This window comes from Chamaea fasciata, unplaced genomic scaffold (assembly GCF_029207755.1).
Source record: "Chamaea fasciata isolate MVZ Bird 193981 ecotype frontalis unplaced genomic scaffold, bChaFas1.0.hap1 SCAF_174, whole genome shotgun sequence".
Lineage (NCBI taxonomy): Eukaryota > Metazoa > Chordata > Aves > Passeriformes > Sylviidae > Chamaea > Chamaea fasciata.
This window is the reverse complement of record NW_027094259.1, coordinates 76,927-104,539: the sequence shown is the minus strand read 5'-3', so window position 1 is coordinate 104,539 and position 27,613 is coordinate 76,927. Positions and strand designations below refer to the sequence as shown.

Genomic DNA, 27,613 nt, shown 5'->3' with positions numbered 1-27,613 from the left:
CCCCGTTGCTATGGTGACTCCGCTCTCCAATCAGGCGCTGGGCGGGGCAGCCCCGTTGCTATGGTGACTGCGCTCTCCAATCAGGCGCTGGGCGGGGCAGCCCCGTTGCTATGGTGACTGCGCTCTCCAATCAGGCGCTGGGCGGGGCAGCCCCGTTGCTATGGTGACTCCGCTCTCCAATCAGGCGCTGGCCGGGGCAGCCCCGTTGCTATGGTGACTGCGCTCTCCAATCAGGCGCTGGGCGGGGCAGCCCCGTTGCTATGGTGACTGCGCTCTCCAATCAGGCGCTGGGCGGGGCAGCCCCGTTGCTATGGTGACTGCGCTCTCCAATCAGGCGCTGGGCGGGGCAGCCCCGTTGCTATGGTGACTGCGCTCTCCAATCAGGCGCTGGGGAGGGGCAGCCCCGTCGCCATGACAGCGGGGCCTTCCCTGAGGCAGACGCGCAATATGGCGGCGCCCATGGCGGGCGCGGTGGCGGGTGAGGGGGGCGGGGCCGGTGCGGGGGCGGGGCCCGGTTAGCTCCGCCCTCTCCCCGCGGCGCCGGTCCCGGGCAGGCGGAGCTGCCGTCGGCCGGGGATGGCCGCGGGGCGGGCACGGGCCGCGGTGAGTGTGAGGGGGGAGCCGGGGCGGGCCAGGTGGGCTCCAGGTGAGACAGGCCCGGGGATTCCAGGTGGAAGCGCCACGTGACTCGGCTTTGGCGCGCGGGAAAATTTTCCCGTTGTCCCAAAGGGATTTGTGTCTCTCCCCAGGCTGCCAAGGCCCGCAGCAGGTCACCAGGTGAGTGCGCTCACCTGTCCTCGTTCCCTCACCTGTCCCCGTCCCCCTCACCTGTCCTCACCTGCTCTCCAGGGGTTTGGATCCCTGGGAATGCTGCGATGGAGCGGGGGGAAGGGGACACTCGCACAGGGAATGTTCCAGGAGCTTTTCCCCCCTGCCTGAGTTCACCTGAGCTCACCTGGATCACCTGAGCTCACCTGGGCCTTGTCCTGTTCCAGATCCCATCGAGGACGTGCTCGCGGACCTCCTGGGATTCGATGGTAAAGTGGGAGATCCCAACGGGATCACTTGGAGGGAATCACCTGGGATTTACCTGGGATCACCTGGAGGGATCCCCACTCTGGATCCGTGCCCCTCCCTGACCCCTCCCTCGTTCCCAGAGCCGCCCGCGGCCGCCCCTTCCCGAGGATCCCGGGCCGCCCGCCCGCAGGTGAGCCCCAGGTGAGCCCCCCGAACTCCTCCCGCCCCACCTGGGGATCCCCCCGGCATCCCCGGGCCGGGATCGGCCTCCTGGGCCAGGTGTTCGCACCTGGGGCCCCTCCCTGAGCCGCGCTGTGCCCAGGCGGGGCCCGGAGCGCGATTCCAGAGGGAAATTCCCGGCGGAGGACGAGCAAGGGGCGCAGGTGAGCGAGGCGGGATCCCCGGGGAGAGGCCGGGAGCGCACCTGGGGGACAGGTGAGGGGGGAGCTGCCCCGCCCCAGGACCTCCCGGAGCTGGACGAGCTGGATGAGCTGGACGCAGAAATCCTGGGAATGGCCAGGCCGGGAAAACGCTCCGGGAGTGCGCTGGAGCCGGGAACAGGTACACGGAATTCCAGCGGGATCGGACCCTGTTCCCTGGGATCAGACCCCGTTCCCTGGGATCAGACCCCGTTCCTTTGGGATCAGACCCCGTTCCTTGGGATCAGACCCCGTTCCCAGGGATCAGACCCCGTTCCTTTGGGATCAGACCCCGTTCCTTTGGGATCAGACCCCGTTCCCTGGGATCAGACCCCGTTCCTTTGGGATCAGACCCCGTTCCTTGGGATCAGACCCCGTTCCTTGGGATCAGACCCCGTTCCTTTGGGATCAGACCCCGTTCCCTGGGATCAGACCCCGTTCCCTGGGATCAGACCCCGTTCCTTTGGGATCAGACCCCGTTCCTTGGGATCAGACCCCGTTCCTTGGGATCAGACCCCGTTCCTTGGGATCAGACCCCGTTCCCTGGGATCAGACCCCGTTCCCTGGGATCAGACCCCGTTCCTTTGGGATCAGACCCCGTTCCTTTGGGATCAGACCCCGTTCCTTTGGGATCAGACCCCGTTCCTTGGGATCAGACCCCGTTCCCTGGGATCAGACCCCGTTCCCTGGGATCAGACCCCGTTCCTTTGGGATCAGACCCCGTTCCTTGGGATCAGACCCCGTTCCTTGGGATCAGACCCCGTTCCTTTGGGATCAGACCCCGTTCCCTGGGATCAGACCCCGTTCCTTTGGGATCAGACCCCGTTCCTTGGGATCAGACCCCGTTCCTTTGGGATCAGACCCCGTTCCCTGGGATCAGACCCCGTTCCTTGGGATCAGACCCCGTTCCTTGGGATCAGACCCCGTTCCCTGGGATCAGACCCCGTTCCTTTGGGATCAGACCCCGTTCCTTGGGATCAGACCCCGTTCCTTTGGGATCAGACCCCGTTCCCTGGGATCAGACCCCGTTCCCTGGGATCAGACCCCGTTCCTTTGGGATCAGACCCCGTTCCTTTGGGATCAGACCCCGTTCCCTGGGATCAGACCCCGTTCCCTGGGATCAGACCCCGTTCCTTTGGGATCAGACCCCGTTCCTTTGGGATCAGACCCCGTTCCCTGGGATCAGACCCCGTTCCTTTGGGATCAGACCCCGTTCCTTTGGGATCAGACCCCGTTCCTTGGGATCAGACCCCGTTCCTTTGGGATCAGACCCCGTTCCTTGGGATCAGACCCCGTTCCTTTGGGATCAGACCCCGTTCCTTGGGATCAGACCCCGTTCCTTTGGGATCAGACCCCGTTCCCTGGGATCAGACCCCGTTCCTTGGGATCAGACCCCGTTCCTTTGGGATCAGACCCCGTTCCTTGGGATCAGACCCCGTTCCTTTGGGATCAGACCCCGTTCCCTGGGATCAGACCCCGTTCCCTGGGATCAGACCCCGTTCCTTTGGGATCAGACCCCGTTCCCTGGGATCAGACCCCGTTCCTTTGGGATCAGGCCCCGTTCCTTTGGGATCAGACCCCGTTCCTTGGGATCAGACCCCGTTCCTTGGGATCAGACCCCGTTCCTTGGGATCAGACCCCGTTCCTTTGGGATCAGACCCCGTTCCCTGGGATCAGACCCCGTTCCCTGGGATCAGACCCCGTTCCTTTGGGATCAGACCCCGTTCCTTGGGATCAGACCCCGTTCCTTTGGGATCAGACCCTGTTCCTTTGGGATCAGACCCCGTTCCCTGGGATCAGACCCCGTTCCTTGGGATCAGACCCCGTTCCCTGGGATCAGACCCCGTTCCCTGGGATCAGACCCCGTTCCTTGGGATCAGACCCCGTTCCTTTGGGATCAGACCCCGTTCCTTTGGGATCAGACCCCGTTCCCTGGGATCAGACCCCGTTCCCTGGGATCAGACCCCGTTCCTTTGGGATCAGACCCCGTTCCTTGGGATCAGACCCCGTTCCTTGGGATCAGACCCCGTTCCTTTGGGATCAGACCCCGTTCCTTTGGGATCAGACCCCGTTCCCTGGGATCAGACCCCGTTCCTTTGGGATCAGACCCCGTTCCTTTGGGATCAGACCCCGTTCCTTTGGGATCAGACCCCGTTCCCTGGGATCAGACCCCGTTCCTTTGGGATCAGACCCCGTTCCTTGGGATCAGACCCCGTTCCTTTGGGATCAGACCCCGTTCCCTGGGATCAGACCCCGTTCCTTGGGATCAGACCCCGTTCCTTTGGGATCAGACCCCGTTCCTTTGGGATCAGACCCCGTTCCCTGGGATCAGACCCCGTTCCTTGGGATCAGACCCCGTTCCTTTGGGATCAGACCCCGTTCCCTGGGATCAGACCCCGTTCCTTGGGATCAGACCCCGTTCCCTGGGATCAGACCCCGTTCCTTTGGGATCAGACCCCGTTCCTTGGGATCAGACCCCGTTCCTTTGGGATCAGACCCCGTTCCCTGGGATCAGACCCCGTTCCCTGGGATCAGACCCCGTTCCTTTGGGATCAGACCCCGTTCCTTTGGGATCAGACCCCGTTCCTTTGGGATCAGACCCCGTTCCCTGGGATCAGACCCCGTTCCTTTGGGATCAGACCCCGTTCCTTGGGATCAGACCCCGTTCCCTGGGATCAGACCCCGTTCCTTTGGGATCAGACCCCGGTTCCTGGGATCAGACCCCGTTCCCTGGGATCAGACCCCGTTCCTTGGGATCAGACCCCGTTCCCTGGGATCAGACCCCGTTCCTTTGGGATCAGACCCCGTTCCCTGGGATCAGACCCCGTTCCTTTGGGATCAGACCCCGTTCCTTTGGGATCAGACCCCGTTCCCTGGGATCAGACCCCGTTCCTTTGGGATCAGACCCCGTTCCTTTGGGATCAGACCCCGTTCCCTGGGATCAGACCCCGTTCCTTTGGGATCAGACCCCGTTCCTTTGGGATCAGACCCCGTTCCTTGGGATCAGACCCCGTTCCTTTGGGATCAGACCCCGTTCCCTGGGATCAGACCCCGTTCCTTTGGGATCAGACCCCGTTCCTTGGGATCAGACCCCGTTCCTTTGGGATCAGACCCCGTTCCCTGGGATCAGACCCCGTTCCTTTGGGATCAGACCCCGTTCCTTGGGATCAGACCCCGTTCCCTGGGATCAGACCCCGTTCCTTTGGGATCAGACCCCGTTCCTTGGGATCAGACCCCGTTCCTTTGGGATCAGACCCCGTTCCCTGGGATCAGACCCCGTTCCCTGGGATCAGACCCCGTTCCTTTGGGATCAGACCCCGTTCCTTTGGGATCAGACCCCGTTCCCTGGGATCAGACCCCGTTCCCTGGGATCAGACCCCGTTCCTTTGGGATCAGACCCCGTTCCTTTGGTATCAGACCCCGTTCCCTGGGATCAGACCCCGTTCCCTGGGATCAGACCCCGTTCCTTTGGGATCAGACCCCGTTCCTTTGGGATCAGACCCCGTTCCTTGGGATCAGACCCCGTTCCCTGGGATCAGACCCCGTTCCCTGGGATCAGACCCCGTTCCTTGGGATCAGACCCCGTTCCTTTGGGATCAGACCCCGTTCCTTGGGATCAGACCCCGTTCCCTGGGATCAGACCCCGTTCCTTGGGATCAGACCCCGTTCCTTTGGGATCAGACCCCGTTCCCTGGGATCAGACCCCGTTCCCTGGGATCAGACCCCGTTCCCTGGGATCAGACCCCGTTCCTTGGGATCAGACCCCGTTCCTTTGGGATCAGACCCCGTTCCTTGGGATCAGACCCCGTTCCTTTGGGATCAGACCCCGTTCCCTGGGATCAGACCCCGTTCCTTGGGATCAGACCCCGTTCCCTGGGATCAGACCCCGTTCCTTGGGATCAGACCCCGTTCCTTTGGGATCAGACCCCGTTCCTTGGGATCAGACCCCGTTCCTTTGGGATCAGACCCCGTTCCTTTGGGATCAGACCCCGTTCCCTGGGATCAGACCCCGTTCCCTGGGATCAGACCCCGTTCCTTTGGGATCAGACCCCGTTCCTTGGGATCAGACCCCGTTCCTTGGGATCAGACCCCGTTCCTTTGGGATCAGACCCCGTTCCCTGGGATCAGACCCCGTTCCCTGGGATCAGACCCCGTTCCTTTGGGATCAGACCCCGTTCCCTGGGATCAGACCCCGTTCCCTGGGATCAGACCCCGTTCCCTGGGATCAGACCCCGTTCCTTGGGATCAGACCCCGTTCCTTGGGATCAGACCCCGTTCCCTGGGATCAGACCCCGTTCCTTTGGGATCAGACCCCGTTCCTTGGGATCAGACCCCGTTCCCTGGGATCAGACCCCGTTCCCTGGGATCAGACCCCGTTCCTTTGGGATCAGACCCCGTTCCCTGGGATCAGACCCCGTTCCTTTGGGATCAGACCCCGTTCCTTTGGGATCAGACCCCGGTCCTTGGGATCAGACCCCGGTCCTTGGGATCAGACCCCGTTCCCTGGGATCAGACCCCGTTCCTTTGGGATCAGACCCCGTTCCTTGGGATCAGACCCCGTTCCTTTGGGATCAGACCCCGGTCCTTGGGATCAGACCCCGGTCCTTGGGATCAGACCCCGTTCCCTGGGATCAGACCCCGTTCCTTGGGATCAGACCCCGTTCCTTTGGGATCAGACCCCGTTCCTTTGGGATCAGACCCCGTTCCTTGGGATCAGACCCCGTTCCCTGGGATCAGACCCCGTTCCTTGGGATCAGACCCCGTTCCCTGGGATCAGACCCCGTTCCCTGGGATCAGACCCCGTTCCTTTGGGATCAGACCCCGTTCCTTGGGATCAGACCCCGTTCCTTTGGGATCAGACCCCGTTCCCTGGGATCAGACCCCGTTCCCTGGGATCAGACCCCGTTCCTTTGGGATCAGACCCCGGTCCTTGGGATCAGACCCCGTTCCCTGGGATCAGACCCCGTTCCTTTGGGATCAGACCCCGTTCCTTGGGATCAGACCCCGTTCCCTGGGATCAGACCCCGTTCCTTTGGGATCAGACCCCGGTTCCTGGGATCAGACCCCGTTCCCTGGGATCAGACCCCGTTCCTTGGGATCAGACCCCGTTCCCTGGGATCAGACCCCGTTCCTTTGGGATCAGACCCCGTTCCTTGGGATCAGACCCCGTTCCTTTGGGATCAGACCCCGTTCCTTGGGATCAGACCCCGTTCCCTGGGATCAGACCCCGTTCCTTGGGATCAGACCCCGTTCCTTTGGGATCAGACCCCGTTCCCTGGGATCAGACCCCGTTCCCTGGGATCAGACCCCGTTCCTTGGGATCAGACCCCGTTCCTTTGGGATCAGACCCCGTTCCTTGGGATCAGACCCCGTTCCTTTGGGATCAGACCCCGTTCCCTGGGATCAGACCCCGTTCCTTGGGATCAGACCCCGTTCCCTGGGATCAGACCCCGTTCCTTTGGGATCAGACCCCGTTCCTTGGGATCAGACCCCGTTCCTTTGGGATCAGACCCCGTTCCTTTGGGATCAGACCCCGTTCCCTGGGATCAGACCCCGTTCCTTTGGGATCAGACCCCGTTCCTTTGGGATCAGACCCCGTTCCTTGGGATCAGACCCCGTTCCTTTGGGATCAGACCCCGTTCCTGGGATCAGACCCCGTTCCTTGGGATCAGACCCCGTTCCTTTGGGATCAGACCCCGTTCCCTGGGATCAGACCCCGTTCCTTTGGGATCAGACCCCGTTCCTTTGGGATCAGACCCCGTTCCTTTGGGATCAGACCCCGGTCCTTGGGATCAGACCCCGTTCCTTTGGGATCAGACCCCGTTCCTTTGGGATCAGACCCCGTTCCCTGGGATCAGACCCCGTTCCCTGGGATCAGACCCCGTTCCTTTGGGATCAGACCCCGTTCCCTGGGATCAGACCCCGTTCCCTGGGATCAGACCCCGTTCCTTGGGATCAGACCCCGTTCCTTGGGATCAGACCCCGTTCCTTTGGGATCAGACCCCGTTCCTTTGGGATCAGACCCCGTTCCTTTGGGATCACACCCCGTTCCCTGGGATCAGACCCCGTTCCTTTGGGATCAGACCCCGTTCCTTTGGGATCAGACCCCGTTCCCTGGGATCAGACCCCGTTCCTTTGGGATCAGACCCCGTTCCTTTGGGATCAGACCCCGTTCCCTGGGATCAGACCCCGTTCCTTTGGGATCAGACCCCGTTCCTTGGGATCAGACCCCGTTCCTTTGGGATCAGACCCCGTTCCCTGGGATCAGACCCCGTTCCTTTGGGATCAGACCCCGTTCCTTGGGATCAGACCCCGTTCCTTTGGGATCAGACCCCGTTCCCTGGGATCAGACCCCGTTCCTTTGGGATCAGACCCCGTTCCTTTGGGATCAGACCCCGTTCCCTGGGATCAGACCCCGTTCCTTTGGGATCAGACCCCGTTCCTTGGGATCAGACCCCGTTCCTTTGGGATCAGACCCCGTTCCCTGGGATCAGACCCCGTTCCCTGGGATCAGACCCCGTTCCTTGGGATCAGACCCCGTTCCTTTGGGATCAGACCCCGTTCCCTGGGATCAGACCCCGTTCCTTTGGGATCAGACCCCGTTCCTTTGGGATCAGACCCCGTTCCCTGGGATCAGACCCCGTTCCCTGGGATCAGACCCCGTTCCCTGGGATCAGACCCCGTTCCTTGGGATCAGACCCCGTTCCTTTGGGATCAGACCCCGTTCCCTGGGATCAGACCCCGTTCCTTTGGGATCAGACCCCGTTCCTTGGGATCAGACCCCGTTCCTTTGGGATCAGACCCCGTTCCCTGGGATCAGACCCCGTTCCCTGGGATCAGACCCCGTTCCTTTGGGATCAGACCCCGTTCCCTGGGATCAGACCCCGTTCCTTTGGGATCAGGCCCCGTTCCTTTGGGATCAGACCCCGTTCCTTGGGATCAGACCCCGTTCCTTGGGATCAGACCCCGTTCCTTTGGGATCAGACCCCGTTCCCTGGGATCAGACCCCGTTCCCTGGGATCAGACCCCGTTCCTTTGGGATCAGACCCCGTTCCTTGGGATCAGACCCCGTTCCTTGGGATCAGACCCCGTTCCTTTGGGATCAGACCCCGTTCCCTGGGATCAGACCCCGTTCCCTGGGATCAGACCCCGTTCCTTTGGGATCAGACCCCGTTCCCTGGGATCAGACCCCGTTCCTTGGGATCAGACCCCGTTCCTTTGGGATCAGACCCCGTTCCTTTGGGATCAGACCCCGTTCCCTGGGATCAGACCCCGTTCCCTGGGATCAGACCCCGTTCCTTGGGATCAGACCCCGTTCCCTGGGATCAGACCCCGTTCCCTGGGATCAGACCCCGTTCCCTGGGATCAGACCCCGTTCCCTGGGATCAGACCCCGTTCCTTTGGGATCAGACCCCGTTCCTTGGGATCAGACCCCGTTCCCTGGGATCAGACCCCGTTCCCTGGGATCAGACCCCGTTCCCTGGGATCAGACCCCGTTCCTTGGGATCAGACCCCGTTCCTTGGGATCAGACCCCGTTCCCTGGGATCAGACCCCGTTCCCTGGGATCAGACCCCGTTCCTTTGGGATCAGACCCCGTTCCTTGGGATCAGACCCCGTTCCTTTGGGATCAGACCCCGTTCCTTTGGGATCAGACCCCGTTCCCTGGGATCAGACCCCGTTCCTTGGGATCAGACCCCGTTCCTTTGGGATCAGACCCCGTTCCTTTGGGATCAGACCCCGTTCCTTTGGGATCAGACCCCGTTCCCTGGGATCAGACCCCGTTCCTTGGGATCAGACCCCGTTCCTTTGGGATCAGACCCCGTTCCTTTGGGATCAGACCCCGTTCCTTTGGGATCAGACCCCGTTCCTTGGGATCAGACCCCGTTCCTTTGGGATCAGACCCCGTTCCCTGGGATCAGACCCCGTTCCCTGGGATCAGACCCCGTTCCCTGGGATCAGACCCCGTTCCTTTGGGATCAGACCCCGTTCCTTTGGGATCAGACCCCGTTCCTTGGGATCAGACCCCGTTCCTTTGGGATCAGACCCCGTTCCCTGGGATCAGACCCCGTTCCTTTGGGATCAGACCCCGTTCCATTGGGATCAGACCCCGTTCCCTGGGATCAGACCCCGTTCCCTGGGATCAGACCCCGTTCCTTGGGATCAGACCCCGTTCCTTTGGGATCAGACCCCGTTCCTTGGGATCAGACCCCGTTCCCTGGGATCAGACCCCGTTCCTTGGGATCAGACCCCGTTCCTTTGGGATCAGACCCCGTTCCCTGGGATCAGACCCCGTTCCCTGGGATCAGACCCCGTTCCCTGGGATCAGACCCCGTTCCTTTGGGATCAGACCCCGTTCCCTGGGATCAGACCCCGTTCCCTGGGATCAGACCCTGTTCCCTGGGATCAGACCCCGTTCCTTGGGATCAGACCCCGTTCCTTTGGGATCAGACCCCGTTCCCTGGGATCAGACCCCGTTCCCTGGGATCAGACCCCGTTCCTTTGGGATCAGACCCCGTTCCCTGGGATCAGACCCCGTTCCCTGGGATCAGACCCCGTTCCTTTGGGATCAGACCCCGTTCCTTGGGATCAGACCCCGTTCCCTGGGATCAGACCCCGTTCCCTGGGATCAGACCCCGTTCCTTTGGGATCAGACCCCGTTCCTTTGGGATCAGACCCCGTTCCTTGGGATCAGACCCCGTTCCCTGGGATCAGACCCCGTTCCTTTGGGATCCGATCCCTGGACTCCCCTCCGGCTCCCATTGCTGGCTTGTCCCAAATCCAGCTGGTGCCACCCCGGGGTGTTCCCGGCCAGTGTCACCTGTCGGTGTCCCCGCCTTGGTGCCCCCCGGGGTGTCCCAGGTGCCATCAGTGCCATCCCCCCCAGCGCCGGCCCTGCCACGTCCCGACGTCACCTTTGGGGACGACGTCGATGACCTGGTGGCTTCCCTGGGACTCGGGAGCGCCGACGGTGCTGGGAACGCGCCGGGAACACCGGGGGGGTGAGGGGACACCGGGGTGGGGACACCGGGATGGGGGCGGGGACACCGGGGTGGGGACAGGGACACCGGGGTGGGAACGGGGACACCGGGATGGGGACAGGGACACCGGGGTGGGAACGGGGACACCGGGATGGGGACAGGGACACCGGGGTGGGGACAGGGACACCGGGATGGGGACAGGGACACCGGGGTGGGGACAGGGACACGGGGGTGGGAACGGGGACACCGGGATGGGGACAGGGACACCGGGTGGGGACAGGGACACTGGGGTGGGGACAGGGACACCGGGGGGGGGGACGGGGACACTGGAATGGGAACGGGGACACCGGGATGGGAACGGGGACACTGGGGTGGGGACACCGGGATGGGGACACCAGGATGGGGTCAGGGACACCGGGTGGGGACCGGGACACCGGGGCCGCGGTGGTCCCGGTGTCACTCGCGCCGTGCCCAGGCCCGGGCTCGGGAGGCGCCGTGCCGGGATCCGGGAGCCGGCGGCAGGAGGCCCCGAGCCGGAGGCGGAGCCGGAGCCGGCGGGAAAGGCGGAATTGCGGCCGGAGCCCCGGGAACAGCCGGGGGAGGCGTCCGTGGGGAGTGCTCCCGAGGGTCAGTCCCGTCGGGAATTCCGAGGGAGGATTGGGGCAGGTGTTCTCCCATCCCATCGGGAATCCCGGGAATGCTGACCCGGGCCGGGAATCCCGGGAATGCTGACCCCGGGGTGGGGAATCCCGGGAATGCTGACCCGGGATGGGGAATCCCGGGAATGCTGACCCCGGGGTGGGGAATCCCGGGAATGCTGACCCGGGCCGGGAATCCCGGGAATGCTGACCCCGGGTGGGGAATCCCGGGAATGCTGACCCGGGCCGGGAATCCCGGGAATGCTGACCCCGGGGTGGGGAATCCCGGGAATGCTGACCCCGGGTGGGAATCCCGGGAATGCTGACCCGGGGTGGGGAATCCCGGGAATGCTGACCCGGGCCGTTGCTCACAGAGCCCGGGGATCCGCCGAGTTTTCCCTTTGGATCCTACGAGCCCTCGGTGGCCTCGGGGGCCGGGCGGAGACGGGGCCGGAGGTACCGGGGACGGGAGGGGGATGTGCCCGGTGTCCCCAGTGTCCCCACTGTCCCCGTGTCCCCAGTGTCCCAGTATCCCCCAATGTCCCCATTGTCCCCACTGTCCCCACTGTCCCCAGTGTTCCCAGTGTCCCCAGTGTCCCCAGTGTTCCCAGTGTCCCCAGTGTCCCCCAGTGTCCCCAGTGTCCCCACTGTCCCAGTGTCCCCGTGTCCCCAGTGTCCCAGTGTCCCCAGTGTCCCCAGTGTTCCCAGTGTCCCCAGTGTCCCCCAGTGTCCCCAGTGTCCCCACTGTCCCAGTGTCCCTACTGTCCCCAGTGTCCCCAGTGTCCCACTGTCCCCAGTGTCCCCACTGTCCCCAGTGTCCCTACTGTCCCCAGTGTCCCCAGTGTCCCACTGTCCCCAGTGTCCCACTGTCCCCACTGTCCCCGTGTCCCTCTCCCCTGCAGGTTTCCAGTTGGCAGCAGCTCCCGACGTCCCTCCGGGGCCGCCTGGCTGGGGCTGAAGGACGAGGATTTCCCGGGATTGGGATCCAAGGATGAGAATTTCCCGGGATTGGGATCCAAGGGCGAGGATTTCCTGGGACTGGGATCCAAGGACGAGGATTTCCCACAATTGGGATCCAAGGACGAGGATTTCCCAGGATTGGGATCCAAGGATGAGAATTTCCCGGGATTGAGATCCAAGGACGAGGATTTCCTGGGACTGGGATCCAAGGACAAGGATTTCCCAGGATCAGGATCCAAAGACGAGGATTTCCCGGGACTGGGATCACAGGACAAGGCTCCCCCGGGATCAGATCCCCCGGGGCAGGAGGCCGGGAGCCGACCCCAGGCCGGGGCTCCGGAGAGGAATTCCCACCCCCGGGGGGGCCCCGAGCGCCCCGAGCCCTGCAGGTACAGAGAGGCCCCACCTGGGACGGGGGTTCCAGCCCAGGTGTGCCCAGGTGATGTCCCTGTCCCCCAGGTGTGCCCAGGTGACATCCCAGGTGATGTCCCTGTCCCCCAGGTGTGCCCAGGTGACATCCCAGGTGATGTCCCTGTCCCCCAGGTGTGCCCAGGTGTGCCCAGGTGATGTCCCTGTCCCCAGGTGTGCCCAGGTGATGTCCCTGTCCCCCAGGTGTGCCCAGGTGACGTCCCAGGTGATGTCCCTGTCCCCCAGGTGTGCCCAGGTGATGTCCCTGTCCCCCAGGTGTGCCCGGGTGTGCCCAGGTGATGTCCCTGTCCCAGAGTTCCCCCACCTGAGCTCTTCCCACCTCCCAGTTCCCGGGAAGAGGCTCTGCTGCCTCAGCTCACCTGGGACACAGGTGTCACCTGGGAGGGCTCAGGTGAGCAGTGTGGAGGGAGGGGAGCCTCGGGATGGAGGTTTGGGATGTCCCTGTTCCCTCTGAATCCCAAAGGTGGGATCCATGGCATTGGACAGGTGGGGTGGCACAGGTGGCACAGGTGGCACAGGTGACACAGCACAGGTGGCACGGGTGGCACAGGTGGCACAGGTGGCACAGGTGGCACGGGTGGCACAGCACAGGTGGCACAGGTGGCACAGGTGGCACAGGTGGCACAGCACAGGTGACACAGCACAGGTAGCACAGGTAGCACAGGTGGCACAGGTGACACAGCACAGGTGGCACAGGTGGCACAGGTGGCACAGGTGACACAGCACAGGTGGCACGGGTGGCACAGGTGGCACAGCACAGGTGGCACAGGTGGCACAGCACAGGTGGCACAGGTGGCACAGGTGGCACAGCACAGGTGGCACAGGTAGCACAGGTGGCACAGGTGGCACAGCACAGGTGGCACAGGTGGCACAGGTGGCACAGGTGGCACAGCACAGGTGGCACAGGTGGCACAGGTAGCACAGGTGGCACAGCACAGGTGGCACAGGTAGCACAGGTGGCACAGCACAGGTGGCACAGGTGGCACAGCACAGGTGGCACAGGTGGCACAGCACAGGTGGCACAGGTGGCACAGGTGGCACAGGTGGCACAGCACAGGTGGCACAGGTAGCACAGGTAGCACAGGTGGCACAGGTGACACAGCACAGGTGGCACAGGTGGCACAGGTGGCACAGGTGGCACAGCACAGGTGGCACAGGTAGCACAGGTAGCACAGGTGGCACAGGTGACACAGCACAGGTGGCACAGGTGGCACAGGTGGCACAGGTGGCACAGGTGGCACAGCACAGGTGGCACAGGTAGCACAGGTGGCACAGGTGGCACAGGTGACACAGCACAGGTGGCACAGGTAGCACAGGTGGCACAGGTGGCACAGGTGGCACAGCACAGGTGGCACAGGTAGCACAGGTAGCACAGGTGGCACAGGTGACACAGCACAGGTGGCACAGGTGGCACAGGTGGCACAGGTGGCACAGCACAGGTGGCACAGGTGGCACAGCACAGGTGGCACAGGTGGCACAGGTGGCACAGGTGGCACAGCACAGGTGGCACAGGTAGCACAGGTAGCACAGGTGGCACAGGTGACACAGCACAGGTGGCACAGGTGGCACAGGTGGCACAGGTGGCACAGCACAGGTGGCACAGGTAGCACAGGTAGCACAGGTGGCACAGGTGACACAGCACAGGTGGCACAGGTGGCACAGGTGGCACAGGTGGCACAGGTGGCACAGCACAGGTGGCACAGGTAGCACAGGTGGCACAGGTGGCACAGGTGACACAGCACAGGTGGCACAGGTAGCACAGGTGGCACAGGTGGCACAGGTGGCACAGCACAGGTGGCACAGGTAGCACAGGTAGCACAGGTGGCACAGGTGACACAGCACAGGTGGCACAGGTGGCACAGGTGGCACAGGTGGCACAGCACAGGTGGCACAGGTGACACAGCACAGGTGGCACAGGTGGCACAGGTGGCACAGGTGGCACAGGTGGCACAGGTGGCACTGGTGGCACAGGTGGCACAGGTGGCACAGGTGGCACAGCACAGGTGGCACAGGTGGCACAGGTGGCACGGGTGGCACAGGTGGCACAGGTGGCACAGGTGGCACAGGTGGCAGGCCGGGCCGGGGACACTCCCGGCCCCCCTCACTCTCCCCGTGGCGTTCCTTTCCCCATCCAGGCTGGAGCTCCCCGCCGGGACACGGCCCCTCGGCCAGCGGACAGCAGGTGAGGTCACCTGGCCTGGGCAGGGGACACCGGGCACCCTGCGACTGGGGCAGCTGTGCCGCGGGATCGTGGGTAACGGGATCGCGGGATAGCGGGATCGTGGGATGACGGGATCGCGGGATAGCGGGATCGTGGGTAACGGGATCGTGGGATAGCGGGATTGTGCGATAACGGGATCGTGGGATGACAGGGTGATGGGATAATGGATAATGGGGAAATTGGAATCATGGGGTGATGGGTCATGGGATCATGGGATAATGGGGTAATGGGTAACGGGATCATGGGATTGGGGTAATGGGATCATGGGATAATAGGATCATGGGGTAAGGGGGTAATGGCGTAGTGGGATACTGGGATGGGATAATGGTGTCATGGGGTGATGGGGTGGGATGGGATAATGGGGCAGTGAGGTGATGGGATGGGATGATGGGATGGGATCATGGGATGGGATCATGGGATCATGGGATGGGATCATGGGATGGGATCATGGGATCATGGGATGGGATCATGGGATGGGATGATGGAATGGGATGGGATGGGATGATGGGATGGGATGATGGGGGGATGGGATGATGGGATGGGATAGGATGATGGGACGGCATGATGGGATGGGATGATGGGATGGGGTGGGATGGGATGGGATGATGGGATGGGATGATGGGATGGGATGGGATGATGGGATGGGATGATGGGATGGGGTGATGGGGTGGGATGATGGGGTGGGGTGATGGGGTGGGATGAGATGATGGGATGGGATGATGGGATGGGATGAGATGATGGGATGGGATGATGGGGTGGGATGATGGGGTGGGATGATGGGATGATGGGGTGATGGGATAATGGGATGGGATGATGGGATGATGGGGTGATGGGATGATGGGATGGGGTGGGATGATGGGATGGGATGATGGGATGATGGGATGATGGGGTGATGGGATGATGGGATGGGATGATGGGATGGGATGATGGGGTGATGGGATGATGGGGTGGGATGATGGGATGGGATGATGGGGTGATGGGATGATGGGATGGGATGATGGGGTGATGGGGTGATGGGATGGGATGATGGGATGGGGTGGGATGATGGGATGGGATGATGGGATGGGATGGGATGATGGGCTGATGGGATGATGGGCTGATGGGATGATGGGATGGGATGATGGGATGGGGTGGGATGATGGGATGGGATGATGGGGTGATGGGATGATGGGATGAGATGATGGGATGGGATGATGGGGTGATGGGATGATGGGATGGGATGATGGGATGAGATGATGGGATGGGATGATGGGGTGATGGGATGATGGGATGGGATGATGGGATGGGATGATGGGGTGGGATGATGGGATGGGATGATGGGGTGATGGGATGGGATGGGATGGGATGGGATGGGATGGGATGGGATGGGATGATGGGATGGGATGATGGGATGGGATGATGGGGTGGGATGATGGGATGGGATGATGGGGGGATGGGATGGGATGGGATGGGATGGGATGATGGGGTGATGGGATGATGGGATGGGATGATGGGGTGATGGGATGGGATGGGATGATGGGATGGGATGGGATGGGATGATGGGGTGATGGGATGATGGGATGGGATGGGATGGGATGGGATGGGATGGGATGGGATGGGATGGGACAGTTCCGTTCCTGCCGCCCAGTCCCAGCCATGGCTCTGTCCCATTCCCGCCCCAGCAGTGCAGGAGGAGCCGGGCCCGGCCACGCCCGCTCAGGTGGGTGCTGGGGCAGGAGCAGGGAGGTGTCCCTGGGGCTCCGCTGGGAACGGGGGGGCTGGGCCTGGCTCAGCATTCCCAGGAGAGGGGCGCTGCCCTTCCCAGTGCCCTGGAGCGTCCCCGTGTCCCCACAGCAGGATCCCGAGGCGCCAGCAGCCCCGCCCCGCCGGGACAGCCCCCGAGCCCTCCCGGCCTGGCTCCGCCCGGAGCAGCCAGGAGCCTTCCCAGGAGCCTTCCCAGGAGCCTTCCCAGGCCGGCAGCACCAGGAGGATCCGGGAATTCTCCCATCCCATCCGTGCCAGGAGAATCCCGGCTGTGGGATCGCCCTGCGCAGCCTCCAGGCCCGGGTGGAGGAGCTGGAAAACCAGGTGGGGAGTGAGGGTGTCACCTGGGAGTGTCACCTGTGGGCATCACCTGGGGTCACCCATGGCACCCTGGCCATGTGGGGACGGCAGTGGTGACACCTGGTGCTCTGTCCCCGGGGTGACACCTGGCGCCGTGTCCCGTTCCCCCCAGGTGCGGACGCTGGAGCTGGAGCGGGGCCCGGCCCCGGCGGATCCCCCGGGGAGCTCCCGCAGGTAACGGGGTCTCACCTGTGCTCCCGGTTCCCCGGGCTGGGAGCGCTGGGATCCTTCCCCGTCCGTCCTGGGCAGGAACCCGGCAAAGGAGCAGGAGAGGCCACGGAGGGGGGAGGAGCAAATCCCATCGCCAGCACTGGATCCCCCCGGACCGCGGGATCCCCCCGGACAGCGGGATCCCCCCGGACCCCAGGAGCAGGACGAGCGGCTCGCAGGTAAATTCCCTCCGAGTGCAGCATTCCATTGGGACCCTCTGCCCCATCCCAAGGGTGTCCGAGCCGATCCCAGGGAATCCAAAGGGTCCTGGGCCAATTCCTGGTGTGCAGAGGAGCCCCGGGGCTCTGGATCCCTGTCCCATGCGGGATTTCCCTATGGATGGAGCGGGGTTTTCCCTCTCCCGGGGGTTTTCCATGCGGGATTTCCCTGTGGATGGAGCGGGGTTTTCCCTCTCCCGGGGTTTTCCATGCTGGATTTCCCTGTGGATAGTGCGGGGTTTTCCCTCTCCCGGGGGTTTTCCATGTGGGATTCCCCTGTGGATGGAGCGGGGCTTTCCCTGTCCCGGGGTTTTCCATGCGGGATTTCCCTGTGGATGGAGCGGGGTTTTCCCTCTCCCGGGGGTTTTCCATGCGGGATTTCCCTGTGGATGGAGCGGGGTTTTCCCTCTCCTGGGGGTTTTCCATGCGGGATTTCCCTGCGGACGCAGGGATTCCCACCTCCAGCCCCTCCATGGCCCCGGCAGCGCTCCAGGCCCGGCTGTGCCGGCAGCAGCGGGACGCCGAGTGGGAGCGGAGCCGGCTCCGGGAGGCCGCGGCCGATTTGGAGAGCCGGCTGCGGGAGCGGGAGCAGCTCCTGGAGCAGGTGAGGGCCTGTCCCAGGGCCCGGCCCCTGTCCCACGTCCCTGTCCCTGTCCTGTGTCCCTGTCCTGTGTCCCTGTCCCATGTCCTGTGTCCCATTCCCGATGTCCCATGTCCCTGTCCCATGTCCCTGTCCCATGTCCCTGTCCCTGTCCCATGTCCCTGTCCTTGTCCCGTGTCCCATGTCCCTGTCCTTGTCTCGTGTCCCGTGTCCCATGTCCCTGTCCCTGTCCCATGTCCCTGTCCTTGTCTCGTGTCCCTGTCCCTGTCCCTGTCCCGTGTCCCTGTCCCTGTCCTGTGTCCCATGTCCCTGTCCCTCTCCCTGTCCCTGTCCTGTGTCCCTGTCCCATGTCCTGTGTCCCATTCCCAATGTCCCTGTCCCTGTCCCATGTCCCTGTCCCTGCCCCATGTCCTGTGTCCCATTCCCAATGTCCCTGTCCCTGTCCCATGTCCCTGTCCCTGCCCCATGTCCTGTGTCCCATTCCCAATGTCCCTGTCCCTGTCCCATGTCCCTGTCCCTGCCCCATGTCCTGTGTCCCATTCCCAGTGTCCCATGTCCCTGTCCCTTGTCCCCTGTCCCTTGTCCCCTGTCCCGTGTCCCTGTCCCTGTCCCATGTCCCATGTCCCTGTCCCTGTCCCTCTCCCTGTCCCTGTCCCATGTCCTGTGTCCCATTCCCGATGTCCCTGTCCCTGTCCCCTGTCCCTGTCCCTGTCCCTCTCCCTGTCCTGTGTCCCTGTCCCATGTCCTGTGTCCCATTCCCGGTGTCCCTGTCCCTGTCCCAGGAGCGCCGCCGTGCCGCCGCCGAGCGCTCTCGGGCGGATTCCCTGCGCGAGGCGCTGGAGGAGCAGCGGCGGCTCTCGGCCCAGCTGCTGGCCATGGAGAGGGCGGCGCTGGAAGAGGCCAAGGTGGGCTGGAATTCCCGAGGAATGCCGGGGCGGGGGCCTGGAGCCTGGGAGTGACCGGGATGGGGCCAGGAACCGCCCGGGATGGAAAAGGGACTCGGAACCAGCTGGGTGGGACGTGGGAATGGGACTGGAATGGAATGGGAATGGGAATGGAACCTGGCTGCCCGGAACCAGCCAGGGTCAGAGAAGGGCTTGGGATTGGGAAAAGGGCTCAGAATCCCAGAAGATGGGATGGGAGCGGGGCTGGGAAAAGGGATCCGAATCCCCCAGCCGGGATGGGAGCAGGGCTCGGGGCTGGGAGATGGGATCAGAACCAGCCGGGATGGGAGCGGGGCTCGGGGCTGGGGGATGGAACCAGCCGGGATGGGAGCGGGGCTCGGGGCTGGGAAATGGGATCAGAACCAGCCGGGATGGGAGAAGGGCTCGGGGCTGGGAAATGGGATCAGCCGGAATGGGAGAAGGGCTCGGGGCTGGGAAATGGGATCAGCCGGAATGGGAGAAGGGCTCGGGGCTGGGAAATGGGATCAGAACCAGCCGGGATGGGAGAAGGGCTCGGGGCTGGGAAATGGGATGGAACCAGCCGGGATGGGAGCGGGGCTCGGGGCTGGGAGATGGGATCAGAACCAGCCGGGATGGGAGAAGGGCTCGGGGCTGGGAAATGGGATCAGAACCAGCCGGATGGGAGCGGGGCTCGGGGCTGGAGGAGGCTCGGAAGCAGCCGGGTCCATCCCGCCGGGTCCCCACACGCGGCCGCAGCTCCCCGGCTGGAAGCCGCCGCCGGGAGCGGCCGGGCCGGGCTCAGGGAGGGAGAACGCTCCGGGCGGCGCCGCTGGAGCCGTCCCCGGCCCCGCAGGACGCGTGGCTGGAGGAGCAGCGGGCGGAGCTGCGCGATCGCTCCGAGCAGCGGCGGCGGCTGGCGGCCGCCTGGGCAGAGTTCCGCTCGCGGGAGCGGCTGAGCCGGGAGCGGGCGGAGCAGGACGAGGAGCGCGCCCTGGGCATGGAGTCGGCGCTGAGGAGCCTGGCCGAGGTCCCCGGTGTCCCCGAGCACCCGTCCCTGCTGTGCCGCCCGCGGCTGTCCCGGGGCCGCAGGACGGGACGGGTGACGCTCGCTGCGCCCCGTGCCCCGCCCAGGAGCAGGCAGAGCTGAAGTTCCGCGCCCGGGAGCTCAGGTCCAAGGAGGAGCAGCTGGCGAGGGACAGGGAGGAGCTGGACGAGGCCTGGCGGGAGCTGAGGCTGGAAAAGGAGAAGGTTCTCCGCGCCGAGCGGCGCCTGCGGGAGCGGGAGGAGCAGGTCCACGCCCTGGCCGAGGTGAGGGGAGCGTCCGCGCTGAAGTTCCCAGCTGGGAGCCGAGATGGGGCTCCACATCCCCTGAGAGGTCCTCATCCCCCAGAGATGGGGCTCCACATCCCTTGGAGCTGGAGCTCCCCATCCCCCGGAGCTGGAGCTCCCCATCCCCCGGAGTTGGGGCTCCACATCCCCCGGAGCTGGGGCTCCTCATTCCCCGGAGCTGGGGCTCCCCATCCCCCGGAGCTGGGGCTCCCCATCCCCCGGAGCTGGAGCTCCCCATCCCCCGGAGTTGGGGCTCCCCATCCGCCGGAGCTGGAGCTCCTCATCCCCCGGAGCTGGAGCTCCTCATCCCCCGGAGCTGGGGCTCCTCATCCCTTGGAGCTGGGGCTCCCCATCCCCCGGAGCTGGGGCTCCTCATCCCCCGGAGCTGGGGCTCCCCATCCCCCGGAGCTGGAGCTCCCCATCCCCCGGAGTTGGGGCTCCCCATCCCCCGGAGCTGGAGCTCCTCATCCCCCGGAGTTGGGGCTCCCCATCCCCCGGAGCTGGGGCTCCCCATCCCCCGGAGTTGGGGCTCCCCATCCCCCGGAGCTGGGGCTCCCCATCCCTCGGAGCTGGGGCTCCCCATCCCTCGGAGCTGGGGCTCCCCATCCCTCGGAGCTGGGGCTCCTCATCCCCCGGAGCTGGAGCTCCTCATCCCCCGGAGTTGGGGCTCCACATCCCCCTGTCCCCGTGCCCTGCCTCGTTTCCCATCCTGGTCCCGTTCCTGTCCCGGTGCCGTTCCCTGTGCCCTGTCGTGTTCCCCCATCCCGGTCCCATTCCCATCCCTGTCCCATTCCCACCGCATTCCCGTTCCCACCCCGCTCCCGTTCCCGCAGCGCTCGGCCCGGCAGCTGCAGGAGGGGCAGCGGGCGCTGCGGGAGGCGCGGGGCGCGCAGAGCGAGCAGCGGCGGCGGCTGCAGGCGCTGCGGGAGCGGCAGGAGCAGCTGGGGCAGCAGGAGCAGCGTCTGCAGCAGGCAAAGCCCCTTCCCTCCCTCCCTCCCTCCCTCCTCCCTCCCTCCCTCCCTCCTCCCTCCCTCCCTCCTCCCATCCCCAGGCTGGGCCGAACCTTTCCCCACGGCCGGAGCCTTTCCCCTCATCCCGGCCCTTCCCCTCATCCCGGCCCTTCCCCTCATCCCGGCCATGTCCCCACGGTCTCTCCCTCCCTTTCCCTGTGGGGCAGGACCGCCTGGGCCTGGCTCGGCAGAGGGAACAGCTCCAGCAGCTCCGGGATGAGCTGTCCCTGCCAGGGACAGCGCTGGGGACACTGCCGGGGACACTGCCAGGGACAGCGCTGGGGACAGCACTGGGGACACTGCCGGGGACACTGCCAGGGACAGCGCTGGGGACAGCACTGGGGACACTGCCGGGGACAGCACTGGGGACACTGCCGGGGACAGTCCCCATCAGCGGGCTGGGTGAGGCTCCATCCCTGTCCCTGTCCCTGTCCCTGTCCCCCTGTCCCTGTCCCCATGTCCCCTGTCCCTGTCCCTATCCCCGTCCCTGTCCCCCCGTCCCTGTCCCTGTCCCCGTCCCTGTCCCCGTCCCGGTTTATTTGGGGTGCCCCAGAGCTGCTCCGGAGGAGGTGGGAAGGGGCAGCGGGGACGGGGACGCTCCAATGTCCCCTCCGGCAGCTGGCCCGGTGGCTCCCGGGCTCCTGCCCGCCCTGGGGACACTGCTGGGGGACGCTGGGGACAGCGTGGGCTCGGCCGCGCTCCACGGACACCTGCTGCTGCTGAAACACCGCGCCAGGATGGTGAGAGGGGACGGGCTGGGGAATGGCCACGGGCAGCCGGGCCGGGAGACGGGCTGGGATCGGCTGGGATCGGCTGGGAAAGGGTTCGGGATCGGCTGGGAAAGGGGCTGGGATTGTCTAGGAAAGAGTTTGGGATTGGGAAAGGGTTTGGGACTGTCTGGGAAAGGGTTTGGGATTGTCTGGGAAAGGGGCTGGGATTGGGAAAGGGTTTGGGACTGTCTGGGAAAGGGTTTGGGATCGTCTGGGAAAGGGGCTGGGATTGGGAAAGGGTTTGGGACTGTCTGGGAAAGGGTTTGGGATCGTCTGGGAAAGGGGCTGGGACTGGGAAAGGGTTTGGGATTGGCTGGGAAAGGGTTTGGGATTTTGTGGGAAAGGGTTTGGGATTCTTTGGGATTGTCTTGGAAAAGGTTTGTGGCTGTGGCAAAAGGGTTTGGGACTGTGAAAGGGTTTGGGATTGTGGAAAAAGGTTTGGGATTGTGGGAAAGGGTTTGGGACCAGCCGGGTGGGGGCTGTGCTGAGAACGGGGCAGGGAAGTGGCCAGGTGTGCGCAGGGCGGGGTTTGGAGCCGGCCAGGTGTGCGCAGGGCGGGGTTTAGAACTGGCCAGGTGTGCGCAGGGCGGGGTTTGGAGCCGGCCAGGTGTGCGCAGGGCGGGGTTTGGAGCCGGCCAGGTGTGCGCAGGGCGGGGTTTAGAGCCGGCCAGGTGTGCGCAGGGCGGGGTTTGGAGCCGGCCAGGTGTGCGCAGGGCGGGCGGGGGGCTCAGAAGGTTCCGGAAGGGGCCGGGTGGGCTCAGGCCGTGGCCGCCCCTCCGCAGGACCACGATTTCCTGGAGAAGGAGCGGCTCTTCCTGCAGTCCCTGCGGAACGGGGCGCCCTGAGCCGCCCCCGCGTCGCGCGGTCGCGTTCGCCAACAGCGAGACGGGCTTTGAACGAGCGAGTCCCCGGCTGAGGAGGGAGCGGAACGCGCCCCGCCCTGCCGGGACCTGTCCCGGGGCTGGGGGCGCCGCGGGACCCCCAAAACTGCGCCGGCCCCCCGGGGTGATCCCACAGCCCCCGAGTGATCCCACAGCCCCCCGAGTGATCCCACAGCCCGCCCCGGGGTGATCCCACAGCCCCCGAGTGATCCCACAGCCCCCGAGTGATCCCACAGCCCGCCCGGGGTGATCCCACGCCCCCCGGGGTGATCCCACAGCCCCCGGGGTGATCCCACAGCCCCCCGAGTGATCCCACAGCCCCCCCGAGTGATCCCACAGACCCCCCGAGTGATCCCACAGCCCCCCGGGGTGATCCCACAGCCCCCCGAGTGATCCCACAGCCCCCGAGTGACCCCACAGCCCCCCCGAGTGATCCCACAGCCCCCCGGGGTGATCCCACAGCCCCCCGAGTGATCCCACAGCCCCCCGGGGTGATCCCACAGCCCCCCCGAGTGATCCCACAGCCCCCCGGGGTGATCCCACAGCCCCCCTGAGTGATCCCACAGCCCCCCGGGGTGATCCCACAGCCCCCCCGAGTGATCCCACAGCCCCCCGGGGTGATCCCACAGCCCCCCCGAGTGATCCCACAGCCCCCCGAGTGATCCCACAGCTCCCCCGAGTGATCCCACAGCCCGCCCGGGGTGATCCCACAGCCCCCCGAGTGATCCCACAGCCCCCCGAGTGATCCCACAGCCCCCGAGTGATCCCACAGCCCGCCCGGGGTGATCCCACGCCCCCCGGGGTGATCCCACAGCCCCCGGGGTGATCCCACAGCCCCCCGAGTGATCCCACAGCCCCCCCGAGTGATCCCACAGACCCCCCGAGTGATCCCACAGCCCCCCGGGGTGATCCCACAGCCCCCCGAGTGATCCCACAGCCCCCGAGTGACCCCACAGCCCCCCCGAGTGATCCCACAGCCCCCGGGGTGATCCCACAGCCCCCCGGGGTGATCCCACAGCCCCCCGAGTGATCCCACAGCCCCCCGGGGTGATCCCACAGCCCCCCCGAGTGATCCCACAGCCCCCCGGGGTGATCCCACAGCCCCCCCGAGTGATCCCACAGCCCCCCGGGGTGATCCCACAGCCCCCCTGAGTGATCCCACAGCCCCCCGGGGTGATCCCACAGCCCCCCCGAGTGATCCCACAGCCCCCGGGGTGATCCCACAGCCCCCGGGGTGATCCCACAGCCCCCCGGGGTGATCCCACAGCCCCCCCGAGTGATCCCACAGCCCCCGGGGTGATCCCACAGCCCCCGGGGGGCTCCGGTTGCCCCTTTTGGGGTCTTGTCCCCTGGGCCCCGGGCTGGGCTCGCCCCTGTCCTCGGGAGAGACGGGCAGGAGGGTTCAGGCGGGTTCCGGGGGGCCGACCGGCCCCGGGGAGGGGTTTGGGGGGCTCAGGAGGTTTTCGGGGGGTTCCGGGGGGGGGACACTGGGGACAGCGGGGACACGGGGACAGCAGGTGACACGCCGTGGCCGTTCTCACGTGTCCCCGCACGGCTCCGCTCTGGCTGCTCGCCCTGCTGGGACACCTGCGAGTAGGTGACCCCTGCCCGCCGCCGGCCACCCCGGGGGGGTCCCCGAGGGTCCCCGAGGGTGTCCCGTGGGCACCGCAGCTCCCCGGAGCCCTCGGCGGGGTCACAGCCCCTGGCACGGCTGCTCAGGGACCAGCTGGGGGACACGTGTGGCCCTGGGGGGGCCCTGTCCCCGTGTCGGGGTCCCTGTCCCCGTGTCGGGGGTCCCTGTCCCCAGATCGGGGGTCCCTGTCCCCACGTCGGGGGTCCCTGTCCCCGTGTCGGGGGGCCCTGTCCTCATATCGGGGGTCCCTGTCCCCGTGTCGGGGGTCCCTGTCCCCGTGTCGGGGTCCCTGTCCCAGTGTCGGGGTCCTTGTCCCCACATCGGGGGTCCCTGTCCCCATGTCGGGGTCCCTGTCCCCATATCGGGGGTCCCTGTCCCCGTGTCGGGGGTCCCTGTCCTCATATCGGGGGTCCCTGTCCCCATGTCGGGGGTCCCTGTCCCCAGATCGGGGTCCCTGTCCCCAGATCGGGGGTCCCTGTCCCCATATCGGGGGTCCCTGTACCCATATCGGGGGTCCCTGTCCCCACATCGGGGGTCCCTGTCCCCAGATCGGGGGTCCCTGTCCCCATGTCGGGGGTCCCTGTCCCCAGATCGGGGGTCCCTGTCCCCATGTCGGGGTCCCTGTCCCCATATCGGGGGTCCCTGTCCCCGTGTCGGGGTCCCTGTCCCCACATCGGGGGTCCCTGTCCCCAGATCGGGGGTCCCTGTCCCCATGTCGGGGGTCCCTGTCCCCATGTCGGGGGTCCCTGTCCCCATGTCGTGGTCCCTGTCCCTGTTCCCGTGTCCCTGTCCCCGTGTCCCTGTCCCCGTGTCCCTGTTCCAGTGTCCCTGTCCCCGTGTCCCTGTCCCCGTGTCCCTGTTCCAGTGTCCCTGTCCCCGTGTCCCTGTCCCCGTGTCCCTGTTCCAGTGTCCCTGTCCCCATGTCGTGGTCCCTGTCCCTGTCCCCGTGTCCCTGTTCCAGTGTCCCTGTCCCCGTGTCCCTGTCCCCGTGTCCCTGTTCCAGTGTCCCTGTCCCCGTGTCCCTGTCCCCTTGTCCCTGTCCCCGTGTCCCTGTCCCCGTGTCCCTGTCCCCTTGTCCCTGTCCCCGTGTCCCTGTTCCCGTGTCCCTGTCCCCGTGTCCCTGTCCCCGTGTCCCTGTTCCCGTGTCCCTGTCCCCGTGTCCCTGTCCCCATCCCCTTGCCCTTGACACCTTGCTCCTGTCCCCGTGTCCCCTCCCCTGCCCGGTCCGTGTCCCGGGGCTGCCATCCCGATCCTGATCCCAGTTCCCACCCCGATCCCGACTCCGATCCCGGATCCCCATCCCGATCCTGATCTCAGTTCCACCCTGATCCCGATCCCGATCCCGGATCCCCATCCCGATCCTGATCTCAGTTCCACCCTGATCCCGATCCCGATCCCGGATCCCCATCCCGATCCTGATTCCCCCCCGGTGTCCCGGCGCTCCCTTCCCCCTCCCCTTCCCTTTCCCCTTTGCCACCCAAAACCCACCCCAGACCCCCACAGAGACCCCAAACCCCCATAGAGACCCCAAACCCACACAGAGACCCCAAACCCAGAGACCCCAAACCCACACAGAGACCCCAAACCCCCAAACCCAGAGACCCCAAACCCACACAGAGACCCCAAACCCAGAGACCCCAAACCCCCACAGAGACCCCAAACCCCCAAACCCAGAGACCCCAAACCCACACAGAGACCCCAAACCCAGAGACCCCAAACCCCCACAGAGACCCCAAACCCCCAAACCCAGAGACCCCAAACCCACACAGAGACCCCAAACCCCCAAACCCACACAGAGACCCCAAACTCCCACAGAGACCCCAAACCCCCAAACCCAGAGACCACAAACCCCCAAACCCAGAGACCCCAAACCCCCACAGAGACCCCAAACCCAGAGACCCCAAACCCCCAAACCCAGAGACCCCAAACCCACACAGAGACCCCAAACCCAGACCCCAAACCCAGAGACCCCAAACCCCCACAGAGACCCCAAACCCAGACCCCAAACCCACACAGAGACCCCAAACCCCCCAGAGACCCCAAACCCCCATAGAGACCCCAAACCCCCAAACCCAGAGACCCCAAACCCCCACAGAGACCCCAAACCCCCATAGAGACCCCAAACCCACACAGAGACCCCAAACCCCCCAGAGACCCCAAACCCCCAAACCCAGAGACCCCAAACTCCCACAGAGACCCCAAACCCAGACCCCAAACCCCCCAGAGACCCCAAACCCACACAGAGACCCCAAACCCCCATAGAGACCCCAAACCCACACAGAGACCCCAAACCCCCAAACCCAGAGACCCCAAACCCCCACAGAGACCCCAAACTCCCACAGAGACCCCAAACCCAGAGACCCCAAACCCAGAGACCCCAAACCCCCATAGAGACCCCAAACCCACACAGAGACCCCAAACCCCCACAGAGACCCCAAACCCAGGGACCCCAAACCCCCAAACCCAGAGACCCCCCACCCCCCCGAGACCCCCACCCCGCCCCAGCGCTGCTGTTCCCGCAGGAGCAGCGGGACCCCTGAGGCTCCTCCAGGGACCCCCAAAACCCTCCGGGACCCCCCCAAAGCCCCTGGAGGGAGCCGTTCCTGACCCTCCCCAATTCCCCTCCCCCCCCCGAGGGACATGGGCCCCTCCCCCATCGGGAGCGCGCCCGGAGCGCGCCCCCGGCCCTGACGTGCCGGCCCCCCCCCCCCCGCGCAGGGGGACAGCGGGGGTCCCCGGGTGTGCCGGGACCCCTCCTCGGACCGCTTCGCGGGGGGCTCGGGGGTCTCGGGGGCTCGGGGGTCTCGGGGTCTCGGGGGTCTCGGGGTCTCGGGGGTCTCAGGGTTCGCGGGGGGCTCGGGGGTCTCGGGGGTCTCAGGGTTCGCGGGGGTCTCGGGGGTCTTGGGGCTCTCGGGGCTCTCGGGGGGCTCCAGCTGCAGCAGGACCCACCGGCTGACGTTCCCAGCGGGGCTGGGGGCGCAGCCGCATTCCCGATGTTGGGACAGAATTCCCTTTTCTCTCTCTCCGTTCTCAGCCCCGCCCCGGCCGCTGCGCCGGGGGAGGGGGCGGGGAGACACAGGGGACCCGCGGGGGGAGGGGGGGCTGGGACCCCCCAAAATCCCCCCGATCTACCGGGGGGGCTGCCATGGACGGCCGAGGGGGGTCCCTGAGGGGGACGACGCTGTCCCGTGGGGTGGCTGGGGGTCCCCAAGGGTGGCTGGGAGGTCCCAAAGGATGATTGACAGCTCTCGGGGGTGACTGACAGCTCTCAAGAGTGATTGCAGAAGGTC

At 65.5% G+C, this 27,613-nt stretch overlaps 2 protein-coding genes across 2 annotated transcripts; both read left to right on the top strand.

Annotated features, from left to right (window-relative positions):
• Positions 1–544: 544 nt before the first annotated feature.
• Positions 545–23,973, top strand: FBF1 (Fas binding factor 1). Its single transcript, XM_066208217.1, has 22 exons — positions 545–603; positions 750–777; positions 996–1,037; positions 1,158–1,218; positions 1,340–1,578; positions 10,322–10,436; positions 10,891–11,042; positions 11,428–11,509; positions 11,956–12,402; positions 14,578–14,624; positions 16,325–16,362; positions 16,497–16,730; positions 16,879–16,940; positions 17,016–17,155; positions 17,680–17,798; positions 18,578–18,700; positions 19,554–19,727; positions 19,832–20,008; positions 20,863–21,000; positions 21,207–21,441; positions 21,658–21,779; positions 22,592–23,973. Exons 1-22 carry the CDS (start codon positions 577–579, stop codon positions 22,652–22,654), a joined length of 2,865 nt encoding a protein of 954 aa, XP_066064314.1. The 5' UTR covers positions 545–576; the 3' UTR covers positions 22,655–23,973.
• Positions 23,971–27,442, top strand: LOC136304774 (uncharacterized; the record flags this gene model as incomplete). The annotated part of the gene is made up of 2 exons (XM_066208223.1): positions 23,971–24,207; positions 26,383–27,442. Coding segments are annotated over 2 exons (1,134 nt in total), but the record flags the coding sequence as incomplete, so codon positions are not given.
• Positions 27,443–27,613: the final 171 nt, after the last annotated feature.

Coding starts and splice junctions, on each gene's coding strand:
- FBF1 (XM_066208217.1), top strand. CDS start 577: ATGGCCGCGGGGCGGGCACGGGCCGCG. Junction 16,941..17,015: donor CCCCCGGGGAGCTCCCGCAG/GTAACGGGGTCT, acceptor CGTCCTGGGCAG/GAACCCGGCAAAGGAGCAGG. Junction 17,156..17,679: donor GCAGGACGAGCGGCTCGCAG/GTAAATTCCCTC, acceptor TGGCCCCGGCAG/CGCTCCAGGCCCGGCTGTGC.